At 49.6% G+C, this 19,809-nt stretch overlaps 9 protein-coding genes across 9 annotated transcripts; 8 read left to right on the top strand and 1 right to left on the bottom strand.

Moving 5' to 3' along the window:
- Positions 1–30: 30 nt before the first annotated feature.
- On the top strand, positions 31–1,245 carry N7489_007271 (branched-chain amino acid aminotransferase; the record flags this gene model as incomplete). Its single annotated transcript, XM_056713021.1, has 2 exons — positions 31–1,008; positions 1,066–1,245. The coding sequence occupies 2 exons, from the start codon at positions 31–33 to the stop codon at positions 1,243–1,245; spliced, it is 1,158 nt and encodes a 385-aa protein (XP_056566736.1).
- Positions 1,246–1,720: 475 nt separating this feature from the next.
- On the top strand, positions 1,721–3,578 carry N7489_007270 (uncharacterized protein; the record flags this gene model as incomplete). The annotated part of the gene is made up of 2 exons (XM_056713020.1): positions 1,721–1,751; positions 1,807–3,578. The coding sequence occupies 2 exons, from the start codon at positions 1,721–1,723 to the stop codon at positions 3,576–3,578; spliced, it is 1,803 nt and encodes a 600-aa protein (XP_056566735.1).
- A 2,529-nt stretch (positions 3,579–6,107) lies between these two features.
- N7489_007269 (uncharacterized protein) lies at positions 6,108–7,524 on the top strand (the record flags this gene model as incomplete). The annotated part of the gene is made up of 2 exons (XM_056713019.1): positions 6,108–6,331; positions 6,366–7,524. 2 exons carry the CDS (start codon positions 6,108–6,110, stop codon positions 7,522–7,524), a joined length of 1,383 nt encoding a protein of 460 aa, XP_056566734.1.
- A 177-nt stretch (positions 7,525–7,701) lies between these two features.
- On the top strand, positions 7,702–10,266 carry N7489_007268 (putative serine/threonine protein kinase; the record flags this gene model as incomplete). Its single annotated transcript, XM_056713018.1, has 1 exon — positions 7,702–10,266. The coding sequence occupies one exon, from the start codon at positions 7,702–7,704 to the stop codon at positions 10,264–10,266; it is 2,565 nt and encodes an 854-aa protein (XP_056566733.1).
- A 351-nt stretch (positions 10,267–10,617) lies between these two features.
- On the top strand, positions 10,618–12,510 carry N7489_007267 (uncharacterized protein; the record flags this gene model as incomplete). The annotated part of the gene is made up of 2 exons (XM_056713017.1): positions 10,618–10,809; positions 10,864–12,510. 2 exons carry the CDS (start codon positions 10,618–10,620, stop codon positions 12,508–12,510), a joined length of 1,839 nt encoding a protein of 612 aa, XP_056566732.1.
- Positions 12,511–12,969: 459 nt separating this feature from the next.
- Positions 12,970–13,307, bottom strand: N7489_007266 (uncharacterized protein; the record flags this gene model as incomplete). Its single annotated transcript, XM_056713016.1, has 2 exons — positions 12,970–13,109; positions 13,163–13,307. 2 exons carry the CDS (start codon positions 13,305–13,307, stop codon positions 12,970–12,972), a joined length of 285 nt encoding a protein of 94 aa, XP_056566731.1.
- A 1,277-nt stretch (positions 13,308–14,584) lies between these two features.
- On the top strand, positions 14,585–16,088 carry N7489_007265 (serine/threonine-protein kinase; the record flags this gene model as incomplete). Its single annotated transcript, XM_056713015.1, has 4 exons — positions 14,585–14,745; positions 14,814–15,024; positions 15,079–15,235; positions 15,289–16,088. The coding sequence occupies 4 exons, from the start codon at positions 14,585–14,587 to the stop codon at positions 16,086–16,088; spliced, it is 1,329 nt and encodes a 442-aa protein (XP_056566730.1).
- An 856-nt stretch (positions 16,089–16,944) lies between these two features.
- Positions 16,945–17,786, top strand: N7489_007264 (ubiquitin-conjugating enzyme E2; the record flags this gene model as incomplete). Its single annotated transcript, XM_056713014.1, has 3 exons — positions 16,945–16,971; positions 17,179–17,329; positions 17,452–17,786. The coding sequence occupies 3 exons, from the start codon at positions 16,945–16,947 to the stop codon at positions 17,784–17,786; spliced, it is 513 nt and encodes a 170-aa protein (XP_056566729.1).
- A 488-nt stretch (positions 17,787–18,274) lies between these two features.
- N7489_007263 (aminotransferase-like domain-containing protein) lies at positions 18,275–19,711 on the top strand (the record flags this gene model as incomplete). Its single annotated transcript, XM_056713013.1, has 3 exons — positions 18,275–18,751; positions 18,813–19,192; positions 19,249–19,711. 3 exons carry the CDS (start codon positions 18,275–18,277, stop codon positions 19,709–19,711), a joined length of 1,320 nt encoding a protein of 439 aa, XP_056566728.1.
- Positions 19,712–19,809: the final 98 nt, after the last annotated feature.

Genomic DNA, 19,809 nt, shown 5'->3' with positions numbered 1-19,809 from the left:
TTTTCACTGTCTTCACTTCGTTTCTCCAACATGGGTTCCCGTACGGATTCTTTACAGCCGCTCGACGCATCTAAATTGACGTATGCCTACACTACCACCCCACGAGAGGTACCCGATGCCAAATCGCTTGCAAGCAATTGCAAGACAATCTGTACGGATCACATGATTGCTGTGTCTTGGGATGTCGAGAATGGCTGGTCCACGCCCGAGCTGAAGCCCTATGGTCCTTTCAGCCTTCTACCGAGTGCATCATGCCTCCACTACGCGTACGAGTGTTTCGAAGGACTGAAAGCATATCGCGGCTATGACGGAAAACTCCGGATGTTCCGAACCGACCGCAATTCTCGCCGCCTTCTAATGTCCGCCGAGCGGATTTCCCTTCCTCGATTCGATCCGGACGAACTGGAGAAGCTCATATATAAGTTGCTCTCGGTGGATGGCGCAAAGTGGCTCCCGAAGAGCCGCGCTGGGGATTTCTTATATGTGCGCCCGACCATTATTGGCACGGACTCCCAGCTTGGCGTTGCAACGCCAACAGAGGCTCTGCTGTACATCATTGTTGGATATATGGCTCGCATGGACACACCTACTGGCGGCAAACGCTTGCTGACAAACCCGGATGATATGGTACGCTCCTGGGTGGGTGGATTCGGTTATGCTAAGGTCGGCGCGAACTATGGACCGTCGGTACTGGCCACCCAGGAAGCCTATCGTCAGGGTTATCACCAGGTACTCTGGCTGTACGGCCCCGAAGGTGACTGTACCGAGGCAGGCGGGAGCAACTTCTTTGTGATTTGGAAGCGCAAGGATGGAAAGAAGGAGCTCGTTACAGCCCCGTTAGACGATCAACTCATTCTGAATGGAGTCACCCGCCGAAGTTGCCTCGATCTGGCGAAGGATCGATTGAAGGATGAACTTGAGGTCACTGAGCGCAAGTTTACCATCGGTGAAATTCAGGAGGCCGCTGCAGACGGCCGACTGCTGGAGTCATTTGCTGCCGGGACAGCTGTAAGTTCTGGATCCGCCATCCTTCACCAAATTAGATACTAATCAGTTTGTAACTAGTGGTTTATTACTCCGATTGCCTTGATCCACCACCGTGGAAAAGACATCAATATACCAACTGGTCCTGATGGAACACCGGCTGAAATCACGGGGAGAATAAAGGGATGGCTGGACGATATGATGTATGGGCGTGTCGAGCATGAATGGGCAAGAGTGGCGCCCGAGAAGGAAGTCAATTGAAGCAGTAGTCATAGTTTGAAAAGCAGCCCAGTAGATTGCATATTTTACAAAACAAAGCCGATAGAAAATACGCAGATCGTGAACGATTCATGACTTGACCCTTCTGACAATTGTAATGGGTAGAACAACGGCGACAAATTCAGATCGATGGCGCGCGAACCGACCCGGGCAGACACCGCCCACAGCTGATGATTCATCCCCCAATTTCTCCAGGGCTTCTTTGCCACTACCACTGGCAAGTTCTCGCATTTTAATTAGCCTCGAGGGCACCGATAGCTGCCTGGGCGGATACAGTATTTGTCCCTGTCATTTGGTTTGCGGTGTGTCATTGGGGCATACGATCACCGGACCCTCTTCGTCCCAGCACTTAGTGTAGCTCCACTCCTTCCCTTCCCTCTCCTTTCCTCAGAGTGAGTCAATCCAGATAGATCCAATACAATCGTATTGATCCCTTCCCAGCTGCCTCTCCAAGAAGATGGCAGCCTCCCGGCGTCAATCCTCGAAATGTACGAGTTTTGCCTACCTCAAATTACCGAGATTATGACACTAATATACCCATAGACCCTGAAGGGGACATTGAGCCACCTCACACTGGCGGCTTTTTCGATTATCCTGGATATTCCAATAACACATATACACCCGCATTGTTTGACCCGACGGGTCCGCTACCTTCCAGCTGGAATGCTGCAGACTATAGTTCCGCCAATGATTTTAGCTCTAATACCGCCAACTTCCCGTCCGGGAGCGCCGCGGAAGAAATGCCATTGAATGCGACCCCAGGCGCTTTCCCACCGAACTACGGTGATTTCAGTCCTCAGGGGCTTGATGACTTTGCTTGGATGGACCATGTATCGTTGCAATCATTGCCTACGCAGCAACCTACCCAAGTGGCTGAGTTATCTTCTGGTCAATTCACTTGGCCTACCACAACATCGCCATGTGGAACTATTGAGAACGGAGAATCAACATCAGGACCTTCTCAACCGAGGGATCTCTCACGTGGCTACAGAGGACTCCCTCGACGAAAAAGCGGATATATGATAAAGAAGATCGACCAACGATCAAATGCCACCTTTATCCCACCCACTGCAGGTCCAGCGGATCCTTTGGAACGCTGGAAGGAATCGCCACCTGAAGGAGAGGCTGCCAGTCTATCAGCTATCAAGAGTGCCCTTGAGAATTTCTCGGCATATTCCGGTGGGCTTCAACGGCCTGGTACGCCTGGGTCTGGGGCGGGCGAATTGTTCCAAAAGCATCGTTCAGGATCCCGGGCACCTTCAACAGCTAGTAGAGAAAGCGCCACAAGTGTATCTTCTCAGCGCTCGAACCGATCCGGATTGTCTGCTTTATCTAATGGTAGCCAAACTGCTTCGGACAAGACATCTGCAGGCGTTCAGAAGAAACAGGCTGGCAAGAAAAAGAGAAGTTCGGCTAACGACCCTCGCATATTTTGCTGCACATTTTGTTGTGATAAGTTCAAGAACAAATTTGACTGGATGCGTCACGAAAAGTCTCTACATCTCAACCTGGAGACCTGGGCGTGCGCACCATTTGGAGGGTCTGTGGTGTTGGAGTCAACCGGTAGAGCCCATTGTGCCTATTGCAACCAACTCGATCCATCTCTGGAGCACCTGGAGCAACACAATCACGGACCCTGTCAGCAAAAAATGCGTACTTTTCGGAGAAAGGATCATCTCCTTCAACATTTGCGGCTTTTCCACCGTCTCGACGTTATCCCATTAATTGAGGATTGGAAACATGTCGTCACGGACTTCACTTCCCGGTGCGGATTCTGCGGCGGTCGCATGTCGACCTGGGAGGAACGGGCCGATCATCTGACATTTCACTTTCGCAAAGGCTGCACCATGGCCAATTGGAAAGGCGATCATGACTTTCCTCCAGATATCACCGCACAAGTGACAAACAGTGTCCCGCCCTATCTGCTGTACTTCGAATCACGAACGTTCGTCCCTTTCTCCGCCACTAACAGAGATACCAATGATCATCTCTCTCAGATGCTATCCCGAGCCGCATTCGTGGATGCATCGGGCGTGCCACAAGTGCTTCCAGAATCTGCGGACACGGAGCTGCAGCCCGTCCAAGAGCCTCAATTGGATTCTTACATCGAAGTTCTTACCCGTCATTTGAGTCATTACGCACAACGGATGATGAGCCGAGGCATTATCCCCACCGATGAGATGTTTCAGGCAGAGGCAAGACGTCTTTCGTATGATACGGACGATCAGTGGGACCAAACGGTGGCTGATAATCTGGAATGGTTGGCTAACTTTCGTGCAGAGCAAAGCAGCAAGGGTGCTTTTCAGACTCCGTAGCAAGGCCCTATGGGTAGATCTACAACATACATCAATCTAAAATAAGACTGGATTTCAGCCTTTATAACGCTGCAAATCTCAATGCGATTCAATGGTAATACCACTTTTCTCCCTGATAAGTCTGCCATGTTTTATGAAAGCAAAGGGTATCCAGGCCAGAGCAAACGCAAAGAACCCTAGCAGCGAGCTAGCCCAGTGAATACCAAGTTTGGTATACATAGGGGTTGTTGCAAATGGCAGGACGACTGCCATCATGACTCTCGTAGAACTAGCAGCTGCCTGTGCAGATGCCGAAATCTCTTTATATGCATCCGTTATCTATTCAACAGTGCTGGAGTGAACACAAAGAGTCCATATATCCCTTTGTTCATCAGCCCACGAAATCAAGTCCTGTAAAATACCGAGTATCCACCTACCTTTGAAGATTATTGGGTAAGCCTGGAAAAACAGGAACAAATAACGCTACATACCTTCTAATCTTCGTGGCAGGTTTTCTAGAAGTGGAGCGTTGTATAAGTCTGAAAACTCTCCTTATCAATCACAATAAACGTATGGTAACTAGGAAAGAAATCGAGCTTATCTCTCATAGTTACCTAGGCTTTAAAATGCGTACATGTATGCATCGACTCTTCATGAATGAGAAATGTCAGGATCTGTCCTGTAGTTACCTGCAGGAGGAGGCAACCGAGACATTCGTGACGTGCAAACACAAACATCCAATCAGAAAGATTTACAAACCAGCCCCCTGGGCCTTTGCATAGCCTCTCTATCAAAATGCCTGAGAAAGGGTACAGTACTCATATGCGGAGCTGCAGGTCCTTCCGGGGAAGCATGTCGCATATGTGTCACCTAAGACGACCCTAAGGAAACATTTCAGAACGTCTGTAATTCTGCTTCTACTTTAGCAGTTCATATTTGTAACAAATGAATAGCAGAAAGACACTGGACTGCTCATTCTCTAGTTGTTAACCCAGTTGCCATGTAGACCAGCTCTAAGTCTCAAAGGAAGCATGATGATCGCCCGGGCCTTGGTGAAATCATGACAATCGAGAAGATGCATCTCACTGGACAGGGTGCAATAGTTGTTTACCAATGCCATCAAATTTCCATCGCCCTCCTCCGTAGAGCCCACTCCCGGAATGAAAACGGGTCCTTGCACGAGATGTGTGCGTCCCGGGAGGTAAACTTCCGTGTTGCCTGTGCTTTCGTCGTGATACCCAGCGAGTTATAAGGAGGATATACACCGCCCATAACCGGGCCAATAGCTGCAAATTCCGTTCCCAGGCTGACGTCCATAAGATCAAAGTAGCTGTGGCTATATTTTCTTCCCGAAAACGATCATCAATGCGATAAAATTCTGATTTTCCAACGTGCAAAATTTCTGGCTCGGAAAGATGTCCTTCTTCTGGACTAGGGTCCAGAGTAAAGCGTGTCCATTGAGAGTGGCATGGCTTCATGAAGTCCGAGAAACTGAGCACGGTCGAGAAATGCCGAGGAGCAGAGGATGTCCTTTTCGATTTAAATTGGAAGTAATAATCTCCAGGTGACAGATGTTAAAATATGTTTCATTTTAGTTTCACCTCAGACCCCAAAGAGGATCGGAAAGCTGGAACAGTTCCCTGAAGAACCCGGAGTGCGGCCCGAAGAACCCCCACGCTATACACCCGCGGAGATGTCGGGATGCGGGTGACTGCTGTTAGGGGAAGTATGGGCCGTTTTGGCTACCCTCCGGCAACGGGATGATAAATATGTTACAGATGCAGGATGAGAGAATGGGAGGCATAATTGGAACAATTGATCTAACTCAAGCTCTCTATTGAGACTTAGTTCGTATATAGGGAACAGCATATAGCAAAAAGAGCCCAAGCGATAAGCCCCCACGATAACCGATAAGCTCTGCCTAGTTACATATGTAACCTTGACTGCCAATTGGGATCATGGTACTACTTTGGAACGATCGATATGTCTAGTGAATTTCACAGCTTCCAGGGCTTCTGCGGTAGCCCTTACTAGTATCTTTTGTGGCCTGGCAATGTTGGAAGTAAGGCGGTCAGCACGATAAGGGTGCACTTATCGATAATATCGATAAGGGTGTATTCATCGATAAGGATGTAGATATCACGTGCCATAACATCGCCAACGACGTCAAGTCATCGGTCTTCGTCGCCCTGTTTTCATATCCACTCTGCTCAAGTTTCACACTATACTGGCGGGGAGCTTTGTATAGACCAGGCTGCGACATCTGAGATATTCATCGGGGAGCCTTAGATCACCGTCAAAAGCTGCTCGCCCCCGTGGAACATTCGGTGGCCCAAACCGAAGCTCGGCGCGCGTCTACTCAGCTATATGGATGTTCAGATAGCTCATGTGTTGAGATGACCTCGGGAGGTCTCGGCGTTCGATTAACTAAGCGATCAGGTAGGTCCCAAAGCGATGATCGCGCGACACGATTACTCTTATCTCTTCTACCTCCTCCCTTCATAAAATTGAACCCGGGGCTCGAATGACCTACCATCTGAATCAAGCGGAATGGCTGACGAGTCTAGCAGTATCTACAACCTAATTGAGGAGCTCGGCTTTACTCCAAGCGAGCACCAATTCTTGCTCCGTCTTTTCGGCTCATCCGACCCATTTGCGGGCGTGGAACTAGAGGCCAGTCACAGCGAAAATCAATCTGGCCAGCTCAGCTCTATCAGTACTGCTCGCAGGCTCGCCTCTGCTAGGCTTAGGCAAGATATTCCTCCGTTTACTGGGTGGATTTCCTTGACTGACCTACTTCCCTCGCAGTGAACGTTCCAGTCAGTTGCGTCTGCGATCCAGCCACCGTCATCCTAGTGACTATCGCGAAGGCTCAGAAGGAAGAGACCTGGTTCACTACGCAGAAGAGTGGACTTCTCTCATCGGCGCTGATTCAGAATCTCTGTTCTCAGAGTTACTCCAACAGTTTGTAACGGACAACGAGCCTCCCTGCCTCGAGTCCCCTGAGGTTCCCGAACACCCCAAGGCATCGCAGAACGTTGCACGCCCAGGATCCGTTGAACCTGCAAGTTCATCTGTCTACAGTGAAACAGGTGAGCCACCCGAATCTGTTGATAACCTCAACGAGACCCAACGCCATTGCGAAGGACCCCAGGACCCCAGGACTTTAACCCACCCTGGGAGCTTTGAGCGGCTACTCGGATCATTCCCAAAACCTCCCGGTTACGACGAAACTGTCAGGAAGCAAAGTTTCTCCTATGTTCCTTCTGACGCTCAACGAGTTCCACCGAAAGACAGTGCCCAAGCTAATACATCGACGCTCGCCAGCAGTCAGATCAAACCCTCAAACAGCTCACCCCGGATTTCCCGATTCTCCGAAGATTTGGGGGACAGTAACCCGGTCGGAGAGCAAGATTCTTCCAGCATTCCTATCAAAACTGATACACCTGCACTCGACAACCGTGGGCTAGAAAATACCTCAACTAGTCCTCGTGGGATTTCCCCGCTATCTCCTAACGACACTTCAACTGCCATCGGCACTCGAAATACTTCTCCTCGGACTCCTTCGGTGACCCCTAGCCCCTCTTTCAGAAATTTACGTCTCCCCATTGATTATCACCAGGGACAACAAGTGAATGTTGAAAGTTCCCACCAGGCTCAAGGGCGCGGCAATCGGTACACAGTTTTCCCTGAACACGCCCCGCAGATTCGTCCGATTGGCTACGTGATCAGAAAGCAACACTCCTTCCGCACTATCTTCGAAGGGTGTCCTTCACCTAGAGAGTCCCCTCGGTATTACCGGAAGTCTCCTCTTCGTATCGCTACTCGCCCATCGACAATCTCTTTCAACTCGGGAAAGAAGAAGATCACGCCAAAACACAAGAGAGTCCTGAAGCGTTTTGGCAAAAAGCTCAAACACTTGCTTTGTCCGACCTGCAAACGCACCTCATCTACTCTCAATCATTAACTTCACGCCAGAGAAGTCACCCATCTTTACACTTCCTTCACAATCGCCTCACCCAACCCTGTCTCTATCTTTACTCCTTGCTCACTTTACGCCCGTATCATTCTTACAGCTTTCTTACTTGACAATCATTCTTACATACTTCACACCTGGCTCATTCTAAGCATATCTTCACTCACTATGGATTCTCGAACATCTCGTCTGTTGGACCCATCCTCTGCCATGGCGGCCATCACCAAGCACAAGGCGGAAGCAATCAAGCTGGCTCGTGAACAGGGTGTGGCCGTCCAAGAGATGTGTCGCCGTGCGAAAACTGAGGTTCCACCATACGAGTTTGAAGAGTTGATAGGCAAAGGTGCTTATGGCCGTGTCTACAAGGGTCACCAAAGACCGTCGGGTCGGCTGGTTGCCATCAAAGTCCTGGATATTGACTCGCTCGACTACAAGTCAGTTCGAGATTTCAGAGATGAGTCGATAAAAGACTTCATCCATGAAACAAAGGTGATGAAGCAAGTGAAGGACTCCGGGGCTAAAAATATCAACGAGATCATTGAAGCCATCTCGATTCACTCTCAGTTGTGGTTGGTTTGTGAGTACTGTCCCGGTGGCAGTGTCCGTACATTGATGCGTGCGACAAACGACAAGCTCGATGAGAAATACATCGTTCCAATTGCTCGCGAGCTGGCTGTTGGGCTTCGCGCGATTCACGACGCTGGGATCATTCATCGCGATGTGAAGGCTGCAAACATTCTTGTTCATGAAGAGGGCCGTCTAGAAATCTGTGACTTCGGTGTTGCTGGTGTTCTCCAATCACAGCGAGACAAACGATCCACTTGGATTGGCACACCACACTGGATGCCGCCAGAGATGTTTGCAACTCGCGGAGAGCCCCATCAATACGGGAATGAGATTGATGTATGGGCGTACGGGTGCACACTGTTTGAATTTGCGAACGGGAACCCGCCAAACGCAGGCCTGCGAGAACGAATGCAAATCGGTCGCCAACTAAATCGCAAGACTCCCCAGCTGGACAGCGATAAGTACAGTCAAGGCCTGAAGGATCTTATCACCTACGCTCTAGACTCCAATCCAAACACTCGCCCCACGATGGCAGACATCCTTGCCCACCCCTACATTGCCAATACGGAAGAGGAATATCCGACTGCTTCTGTGAGTGAGTTGGTGAGAGATTACTACCAGTGGTCCCAGCGAGGAGGCCAACGGATTTCTTTGTTCCACCCAGGCGGCGCCGCGGCAGCTGAACTCCCAGGCATCGAGGAGTCAGAGGATGACTGGAATTTCAGTACCACAGATGGATTCGAGCGAAGATTCTCTGTCATTGACCTGGATGAAATTGCGGCCTCGCTAGCGGAGATGGAGCAGTCGATCAGTCCTACCGACATGCACCCTGAGCAAGACATGTACGAAAAGTTTTCGGAGGATGATCTCAACTATGAAGATAAGGCCAACTTCGATGAACGTGTGCGCCGAGGCGCTGTGGCAATGGAAGGCCTGTTTGACGAGGGAAAGCCCAGCTACAAGTACGAAACAAAAAATGACTTTGTCCCCATCGAACCTGAGCAGCCCACCTCAGATCTTCCCCTTCGTGCGGAAACAGACCGGTCCTCTGTCACCTCGACTTTTCTCGATATCGACATCGGGTCATTCGAGGCCTCACACTACGCAGCAGGAGCTCCATCAGCGCAGCCTTTCCAACTGGTCGATGCAGACACTATCCGAGCGAACCGTTCCAGTATTCGATTGAACAGGACCTCGTCTGAGAATAGCTCAAAGTCATCTGATAGCCGCGCGAATGACGTTGAAAATCTCGAAGATACATTTGTGCCATCTGGTCCTCGACCTCCCACCATGGACTGGAAATTCCCGTCATTCGTACAAGATGAAGAGGAACAACCGGAAGAAAAAGAGGAGGAAGTTCCTGCACAGGAGCCCATAAAAGAGGAGTCTTTCCAGGCTGAGAAGCGAGCCACCATGCAGTGGACATTCCCAGTCATGGGTTCCGTACCCGAGAGCCAAAGCTACGATGACCGACATGACACCCTCCGGGCTCCGCTGCCTGAGGTCCAGCCTCCGCCGCAGTCGCAGCCCCCGTCAACAGATGAGCCAGGTGACTCACGTCCTTCGACTTCAGCATCGAATACATCCGACTCAGATTACGACCCCTTCCGCTTCGATCGCCCCACCACTCCCCCAGGCGCAAACTCGCTTCATCACAGTCATTTCTTCGACACCGAACTCCCCGCCATGTTGGAATTAGCCGGTTACAATGAATATGAGGCTTCCGGAATCCTCGATGGCCCCGGCCCAGACGAAGAATCTCACCCTGTATGGAAGGCGCACTCCAGAACTTCCTCATACGAAGATAGTATGACAGCTTTACCCACAGCCGTTCCAGTTCCCCAAACACCCACCGCTGCCTCGGTGACATCGGGCCCGGTCTCAGAACCAGGGTCTCCCGTGTTCGAAACCGTACGAAACGTACGACATGACGTGTCTGAAGTCCCGACAACGCAGGCAGAAGATAGGGGACCAATCTTCTTCCCGGCTCTGAATCCCCCAAGCGCGGCAAGTCTGATGGAGGGCATGGATGATGGTGTGGTGACAGCAGAACTTGACCGTTTACTGGCTGATTTCTTAGAGTCGCTTTCGGCCACTGGTGAGGCATTGTCACGGGCTGATATCAAGCATGAGATGAATGGTGTTCAGGTTGTTGAGCAGGTCTAGATGACCAACCAGTATGAGCATGTAGGATATTATTACTGGCAGATATCCTTAGTCGGAAGCCATGTGAGGAGGCACAGATATGTGGGATCAATGAGATCCAAACTATCTACAATTCCAGTAGCTAATATTATGTTCGGTTTACACATGCATTCTACGTTCACGCAGATTTCCCAAAGAATGATGTAGGTACCGCGTCCAGCTGCCAGAGACACCAGAGGCACCAGAGGCAACTGGGCAGGCTAGAGGAATCAAAGCACTTCATCTCTTCTCCCATCCCATCTCGTTTTTCATCTCTTCTCCCTTTTTCATGTCTTCTTCCTTTTTCATCTACATCTTCCCTCTGCTTCCACAATGACTTCCTCTTCCTCGTCGCATACCTCAGAAATGTCATCAGAGGCCTTGTCCTTTGGTGTCTTCTCTCCCCCACAGAATTCCCACGAATGGAAGAAAGCCCTCCTTAATGTGAAATGGCTATGTTTCAACCAGCAATACAAGCAATGTGCCCTGCGTTGCAATCAACTCATAGACACCGCGTCTAGTCCGGTTCGTGCTCCACAGATCTAATCTCATTCTCATCGCTAAAGGGTTTATACATAGCTCCATCCGATCCGTGCGACCTATCTCCACTATTATGCAGCCACCTCATATGAGTATATGGGACGAGCAGCTCATATATTTTCCACTGCGAAGGTCCCGCTTCTGACCTCTGCTATGGAGCGCTTTCAGATTGCCTATGAGTCTTTGCCAGCTACGATCCCACCCCCTGTTCTGAACCCCAACCAGATCTACTCGCCAGTTACTTTTCTCTATTCGCCTGACTCGTCTCCTCGGTCTTCTTTGACTACTATCGTGTGGAGCCCTGGGCTTTCGCCGACACACGGTGTCTCCTCTGGTTCTGGTCATGGCCCAAATACTGAAGCTCTGTCAGTTCAGAATCTGTCGGCTCATGATGCTAGGCTGGCTCGCACGCCTCCTTCGCCAGACCCTTCTCCCTCTTCCCCTTCAAACTCGTCTATCACCACTGCTTTTTGTGTGACGCCACCTCCTTCTTCTCGAGATGTCTCGCGTTTTGACTATGGAGCTCCTCCAGCTTTTCATATCCCACCTCCGACCCGTGAGCCCCCTCCTCCACCACGCGGCGTCCCTGCTCGCACAGCTACGAGAGACCAGTTGCTCTCTTTTAATAGTGCCAGAGAGGGGCTTCCCAACGGGGGATCTATCGTCCGAAGCATCGCCCGGATGATTGATAACTCTATTATCGCGGGAGCCGACGACCCTTTTGTGGCCCCCGCGCCGCCCAAGTCTGGCTCTCCAAAGTGGCCACCAGTGCGTCTGTCTCCGATTAAGTTCCCACCTGGACTTGAGGATCCAGCAAAGCGTCTCAATCTCATTCCATCCCCGCTTGCAATCCGGAAGAGCTCCGGTGAGGTGCGGATGTGCAGCAGTTCTGCAACGGTAATCTGCGGGGGTTCAGAGCAAGAAACGTCTTGGAATGAGGTGAATCGACCGGTCCGAGCTCGCCCTCCCCGGCTGCCCTTGAAGATAATCCCATCCAGCCGTCTGAATGCTAACACAAAGGAGACGAACTCTTCTATCCTAGCACAACCGAAGCGTCTTAGTCCCGTCCTTCCTTTGTCCGTGTCCCTGTCTCCATCGACGCCCACTCCAGTTATGAGAAAGAATATGAGAAAGAAGATCCCCTCTCTCGGCTCGCCATTCGCCACCCCCGCAGACTCACCAGAGCAGATAGGCACCAAGTCGCCCTTGTTGCGGTCGAGAGAGCCCTCCCCCGCGCCTGTCAGCGCCGAGCGTGCCGCCCAGATCAATGAGTTCAACGGCGCTGTTAAGTGGCTCCGTGAGCACATTCCCGCCGATGTTACCGGGCTCCGCAAGCAGATCAAGCATGTTTCGGACTTGCAGCAGGCCCGTCGGTCTCGCAACACGACAATGACCCGATCTGCCTCCTTCTGGACTTTTTCTCCCGTGAAGCCGAAGCCCGGTTCTGATGCATCCAAGGAACCTCCTGTGATTGAGGGGCCTAATATCGATGAGTACGGAAATGTTATTCGGGTTGAGACTAAGGCGCAGCGCATTGAGCGGCTCAGGAAGGAGGATTGGAGGATTGGTATTCGGTCGAAGCATAGTCTCTGGAAGGGAACCGATTACTACGATAAGCTTTGCGAAGTTGCTTTGGCGGAGCTTGGTGAGACAGTTTATGGATCTCGCGAATGGCTACAGCAGTGAGATCTTACCGCTTATCCACTTGCTGGTGTCTTTTGATCTTTTTTGCGATTTGTGATTTGCGTCTTTCTTTTTCGGGGGTTGAGTTGTGCAAGTGCGTATGCAGTTGCGTGGCATTGGAGCTATCTTATTCAAGATGCTCGATGGGCATTGTGTTGCTCAATCTACCAGGGTGGTTGTCAAGTAGGAATCCTGGTTTGTATTTGATCACCTTGGCTGCGGATCGAGCTGGTCTGGTGGGGAGTTGAGTATGCCATCTGGTATACTGGAAAAGAACATTGTTGCGCCTTCGTTCGCTTCGATACGAAAGGTCACGATACCGATGGTCTTTCCTATGTTTCCTGGAGGTCGCCTGGAAACATCGCCATGGTTGGGTTTGTTTCTTAGTCTTAATCTTAATCTTATTTCAACAATCAAAAGTCAATCTTGTTATTCTTGTCATTCGTCCTAACAGCCAAATCCTCAAAGACCTTTACTCAACACCGAACCAATTCCCTCTCCCAGGCCTCTTTTTCCAAACATGTCACCCAGTTGATTCCCGAGTTGATCTTGAATCTTGCTTAGATTCTGGTCCTCGGTGAGTTTTTTGCCAGTTAGACTTTCTGTGAATCTGGGTCAGTATACTTGCTTATCATTCCCTATTTGATATAAATACTTTTCAGTCCGTACGACACCGTCGTCTCACCCATATAGTCGAGCAAGAGCTCTTGGAGATGTTTCTGGTATGGGTCTAGATAACCAGAGACCCAAGCCGCAAGTAGAATGACCTGGAAGGCAAGGAAGAAGAGGAAAAATAACATGGTTGAAAGTTCAGGTTCTGATATTATAATAGCAAAGCTCAAGTCCAGCGGAAAGAAAATATCTTGCCAAGGTTGTTCATATACCTCGAGCTCAGCCTATGACGTCTGGTGACGATGTGCCACACTGGCCTGGTGGAGTCAGGATGTTTATTGCCAATCAGGAAAGGAATTTTTATATTAAGTGTCATTCAGTATTGGCATGTTTTGAAGTCCACATGTGCTGTCATTTTCTGTTCTGTTCTGATTGTCGAAATAGTGTCGGAATGAATTGGTGCTGTGTAAATAGGTCTACTACAGCTCTCGGTTCTATTTGTGACCTTATGTTTAAGATGAGGACTGTGGATTGTCATATAGGATGTTGTAAATAGTGACATCTCCGAGTCACATGCAAATAGGTCTTGGGTCTACACTATAGTTATGTAAATTTGGGCTTTCATGTTGACTATTGACTTTCTAAATCTGCACCGTACATCTTTTGATTCATGTTTTCATCATATTTCTCACCTTTTTATTTAATTGAGTTCCTACCTAGGTATTATGATGTTCTGGTATATTAATTCCTTATACGGAGTAGTACTCTGGAGGCAGTAACATTCCCGTTGTGGCTGTGCTGGCGCTAAACCCTACAGCCCCGAATCACCCAAGCCTTATCGCGTCTAGAACTCCTGATCTCCCCCTCTTCAGCACTTTTTTTTGACCTTTTTTAATTTCATCTTCTTAAGCTGACTTGCGATTGAATTGCAATCTGTCATCTCTGGTCTGCGTGTGGTATGTCTCCTCCATTGGTTCTGTTTGGAATTCATGCGAGCCACCCCCGCGCATGTTTGACCCCTCGAATCTGGTGTTTCTATAATTTTCGATATCACTGACCCGGTTTCCTTGCTAGGACCTTTCATTTCGATTTTAAGGCCTCAATCCCTGAATCCTCAACCCTCTCCTTCCTAGTCCCTGCTGCCTAACGGGTTCCGTGCCCATTCGAGCCCATCGCAACGTCTGTCACCTTAGGCGTCCGCAGCCCTATCCCCACATCATGAGTTGTGAGTCGATATTCCATATTTGCGGGACCTTTGTTCTCCATCCGGTCTTGCTATGATTCGTCATTTGGTATTGCCCGAATATTGTCCGGCTTCACGTCTGCCTTGTCCACAATCCGACTCTTCACTGCATTGGAATTGCCATGTCAATCTATACGCCCCCTATGAGCTCTCTGTGGGATATATGGGGGCTGGGGGGACTCGGACTTCTAGCTGTTATTTTGTGTCAGGGTCTGCTTCGCCATGTCTAAGCCCTCCCCGCTCGGTCGGCTCCTCCAGGGGTCCCTTGCTTCATTTGTTTTGCGCGATTCGCCTGACAGGCCCCGCAATGTACTGACACTCGGTCTCCTAGTCGCAAATATGCTCAACAAGCTGTCCGGGCAGCCAGAGAGCTACGAAAAGAAGTACCGCCTCCTCATCCTAGCTCCTTTGCCCCACATCCGCTGACCTGTTTTCTTCTCGCCGGCTATAGGGCTCTCTATAAATTCGGACGGACGCTGGGTGCAGGTACATATGGAATTGTTCGTGAGGCGGAAGGCACCGAAAAACAGAAGGTTGCGGTGAAGATAATCCTGAAGAAAAATGTCCGTGGTAATGAGAATATGGTCTACGATGAGCTTGAGATGCTGCAATCACTCCAACATCCCCATATTGTCTCTTTCGTCGACTGGTTCGAATCTAAGGTGAGCATGTCTATCTTTGGCGCGATCATTGCGGAGCTCTAATCGTGGACCTAGGACAAATTCTATATCGTTACACAGCTAGCCACTGGTGGCGAGCTGTTCGACCGTATTTGCGAGTATGGCAAGTTCACTGAGAAGGATGCGTCGCAGACCATCCGCCAGGTGCTTGATGCCGTGAACTATCTGCACAAGCGCAACATCGTTCACCGAGGTCGGTCTCTTTATGTCATGCTAGCGCTGTACATGTAACTAACCCTTGCAAAGACTTGAAACCCGAGAACCTCCTCTACCTCACCCGTGCTGCCGACTCTCAATTGGTCTTGGCAGATTTCGGTATTGCAAAGATGCTGCACGACCCCTCTGAGGTACTGACCAGCATGGCCGGTTCCTTTGGATATGCTGCCCCCGAGGTCATGCTCAAGCAGGGCCACGGCAAGGCTGTCGATATGTGGTCTCTCGGTGTTATCACCTATACCCTCCTATGTGGCTACTCCCCCTTCCGATCCGAGAACCTGACCGACCTCATCGAAGAATGCCGGACAGGCCGCATCATCTTCCACGAGCGGTATTGGCGCGACGTGTCGCAGGATGCCAAAGATTTCATTCTTAGTCTCCTGAATGCGGACCCCAGCAAGCGAGTCTCCTCCGAGGAAGCTCTGAAGCACGTATGGCTGACCGGAGAGACTGCGAGCGACCGTGACTTGCTGCCTGAAATCCGCACCTACATTGCACGTGCCCGTCTCCGCCGCGGAATCGAGATCGTCAAGCTCGCCAACCGTATCGAGTCGCTCAAGATGCACGAGGAGGAGGATGGGGAGGATATCCCCAGCCCCATGGACATGGGCGCCTCATCCGAAGAGCCGAGCGTGGAGGAACCCCCTGCTCCAAGTGACGATGCCAGTCCTACCAGCCCTGCCCCTGGCCACGCGAAGAAGAAGAGTCTGGCTAGCGCTGCTCGCGGTGCTATTTTCCGTGAAGTTGTACTGGCCAAGGTCCGTGAGCAGAAGGAGGCCGAGGAGCGGGAGAAGGTTGAACGTGAAGCCCGCGAGAAGGCTTCTGCGTAAATTGCTTGCTGTCTTTATTTGTATCTCTTTCACATTCATCTTGTCCATATGCTATTCCTGTGCCCATTCTGCCCTGTACTTTTCTTTTATCTGTCTTGCGGTTTCTTGGATATAATTCTGTGATTCCCATTTTCCCTAGTCAAATCGGGGTGAACATACAGTCTTCAGGCAATCATCGCGCTTTCAGGGTTGCTTTCTTATTTTGATGGATAGAGACTTATTTTAAGTTTTATACGCCATCAGCCACAAAATACTTCAAAGTATAATGACCTTATATCTCCTATATCTCAAGCTTAGAAGCCAGCACCACTAGATTGTAGAGGGGAGCAAAATAAAATGGCGAAAAATCCGAGATAGCTGAGATTCACATGTTATATATGTACCTATTCCGGTTCGCTGATATATAGTTGCATTGCTGCCAGGTGGATAGTTATGTAACAACTATGTAACTTGAACCCGCTCATTCTATATTGCACGCCAATGTCAGTGCTTAAATTCTGCCTGGCAAAATAGAAACCTACCTAATATAAAAGGTACCTGCCCAGGTGGGTAGTATGTGACCTCTATGGATGACCCAATATATGGTCAGGTGTCGATATCACGTGTAGCGATAGATAAGTGATAGATAATCTCCTCACTTAGCTTCAGACTGATCTTTTTAACTATATCTCTTTTCTTTTGGCCATCTTATATCCTTTGGTTCTTTAGTTCAATCTCAGTTGAGAAGTCTATCACATTTTCCGTCCTTAACGTCATACATCATCCGTTGTACTCCACCTAATCGAGACACCGCCCCTCCCGTCCTTCTCCACCGGAGCTCAAACATCTAAATCTTTTCTCTCACCACATCGCAACAATGTTCGCTACAAAGCGTCTGAGCAAGGTGATTATACTCTGAACATAAAGGGTGCTGAAATGCCTAACTTGCTGACTCTATATTCGTAAACTATAGGAGCTCGTTAAGGTACCAATTCCTCCATTTTCTCTCGGGCTTATCGCCTTTGTTCCCCCGCATATTTGAGAGCATGCCATACCGCCCATGTATATTGTTCATTCTATGAACATGTTTCTCTGACCTTTGACCTTCCAGATGCAAGAGCATGTCCCACCGGGAATTGCAATCGTCAAGTGTGACAATCTAGAGGAATGGCAGATGGACATCAAGATCCTTGACCAGAATCCTCTTTATCTGGACCAAACTTATCGGTTGAAGTTTACCTTCAGTAACAAGTACCCTATCGGTAAGTCCCGATTTCTCAGCCGGCAGCTGATATCTCTATCGTCTCTCTCGGCTCCATCCTGTTCCTCTTATCTTCATCCTATCTCTTTATCAGATCATTATGGGTTCTGACAGTCATTTTAGAACCCCCAGAGGTCCAATTCATCCAATGTCCTGACTCCACTGGCACACCCCGCACAATCCCAATGCATCCCCATATCTACAGCAATGGCATTATCTGCCTTGATCTCCTGGGCTCCGCCGGCTGGTCCCCAGTGCAAACAGTTGAGAGCGTCTGCATGAGCCTTCAGAGCATGCTTACCGCCAACAATCGCAATGAGCGACCCCCGGTGACCAGGAGTTCATTGCCACCAACCGCCGTCGCATCCGTGATATCAACTTCGTCTATGAGGATGACAATGTATAAATTTCCAACTCCCAAGTTGGAGCTGGTCTGGTCCGTGATGTGTTTGAAATAGGGGATGGCTTGCGTTAGCGGGGTAGGGACGCATACATCGGCGTTTTCTGCATGGATGCAATTCCGCCCCTTGAGATTTGAGCGGCAGGATTTACATGGTGCCTGGTGGCATTGTTCTTCTTGATTCTTTGCGTTTGCATTCATCCTGGCGCTGGCCCATTGTTGGTCTCAATCGTGGAATGGGTGGCTTTCTTGCGGGCGTTCAAGGATTTTCATTATTTAGCGATACGACCAATAAGAGAACGAATTCTCTTTGAACAATATTTGGTAAGTAGAGTAGACAAGAGAGGAGAAATCAAGTAATAAAATCTACAGTATGAGCGATCGTCCATTTCATCTGGGGGAAATGAGAGCGGATGTTCAATGTGATTGGCTAGATCGCTTATATTCCCAAAGCAAGAATGGTGCAAATCATCCACCCCAAGTATAAGAGTGAGTGAATCTTCTCAAAGATATTTGTCAAGTATTATTATCTCCAATATATCAGAAATGGCATCCACGACTCAAATTGACCTTTTCCAGGGATGGCCCGCAACAGCCATGCTTCCAGTTGAACGCCTCAAACGAGCAGCCAACAACGCCCTATCCAACAAAGCCATATTCACCGAAGGATTTGCCTATGGTCCCGACGAAGGCTACTTCCCCCTAAGAAAAAATATAGCCGACTGGCTATCCCGATACTATGCACCTGCGCAGCCCATCAGCCCTGAGCGGATATGCATTACTGGCGGTGCCAGCCAGAACCTAGCATGTGTATTGCAGGTATTCACGGACCCAGCACAGACAGAAATTATATGGCTTGTGGAGCCAACGTATCATCTTGTCTTCCGGGTATTTGAGGATGCTGGATTTAGTGGTCGGATGCGAGGGATACCCGAGGACGAGGAGGGTATGGACGTTGCTGCACTGGAACTTGCATTGGATGCATTTGAGCATAGTGGAGATTCGGCCTGTCGAAATGACCGGGTATGTGCTCTTTCGGTGCTAATATGGTTGTTTTCGGTATAACCAATGCTAACGGAAACAGAAGACATACAAGCCTCACAAGTCGTATAGAAAGATATACAAGCATGTCATCTATTGTGTTCCTAGTTTCTCTAACCCATCGGGGACGACGATGTCTCGCTCGCGACGTGAGACACTTATCAGAGTGGCGCGAAAGTACAATGCTCTTGTCGTCGCTGATGATGTGTATGATTTCCTCAGTTGGGGTGTGACACATCCTGCCAACCCTAATCCGCATCCTCAACTGCGCCTTGTGGATATAGATCGGGTGGTTGATGGTGGTACAGAAGATCCATTCGGCAATGTCGTGAGCAATGGATCATTCAGCAAGCTTATTGGTCCTGGATGTCGGGTTGGATGGGCTGAAGGGACCAAGGACTTCATCTATGGTCTGTCTCAGGCGTGAGTCTTTATTCTTGATTCAAAATGCTGAAAGTAAGCTAAAAACCTCCTCACAGTGGTTCGACGCGCTCCGGTGGTGCTCCTTCGCAACTAATGTCAACTTTCATCAATGAGCTCCTTGAGGATAACTTCTTGCCTGGATATATTACCAATATCCTAGTTCCGGAAGGACGAAGAAGACATTGTCTTCTGGCATCGGCAATCAGGACGCATCTCGGTCATCTTGGTGTGTCATTTACTCCTGATCCAGAGATTAGTCCAGTCGCCGGGGGATACTACATCTGGGTTCAGCTCCCGGCTGCGTTGACCGCGACTCAGGTGTGCCAGGAGGCCTTAGAGATGCAAAATTTGGTGCTGGGTAGCGGTGAGACTTTTGCAGTTCCAGGACGGAATGTCCCAGGGGGAGATTTGCATCGCAGGCTGAGACTTTGTTTCATGTGCGAGGATGAAGGGCGGCTAGTTGAGGGGGTGCAGAGGTTAGGAGCTGTCATTCAGAGTATACTGACAACCAACAGATAGAAGAACATGGTTCGATAAATCTGGCCAACGGTGTCTTCCACATAGTTATAGACACATATAGTAGATAAGGCTTGCTCTCGCAGTCGTATATATCGCTT

This window comes from Penicillium chrysogenum (assembly GCF_028827035.1).
Source record: "Penicillium chrysogenum strain IBT 35668 chromosome Unknown utg000004l_segment0_segment0, whole genome shotgun sequence".
In the NCBI taxonomy this organism is placed as follows: Eukaryota; Fungi; Ascomycota; class Eurotiomycetes; order Eurotiales; family Aspergillaceae; genus Penicillium; species Penicillium chrysogenum.
The sequence above is the reverse complement of the archived record's forward strand: the minus strand, read 5'-3'. Positions and strand labels throughout refer to the sequence as shown.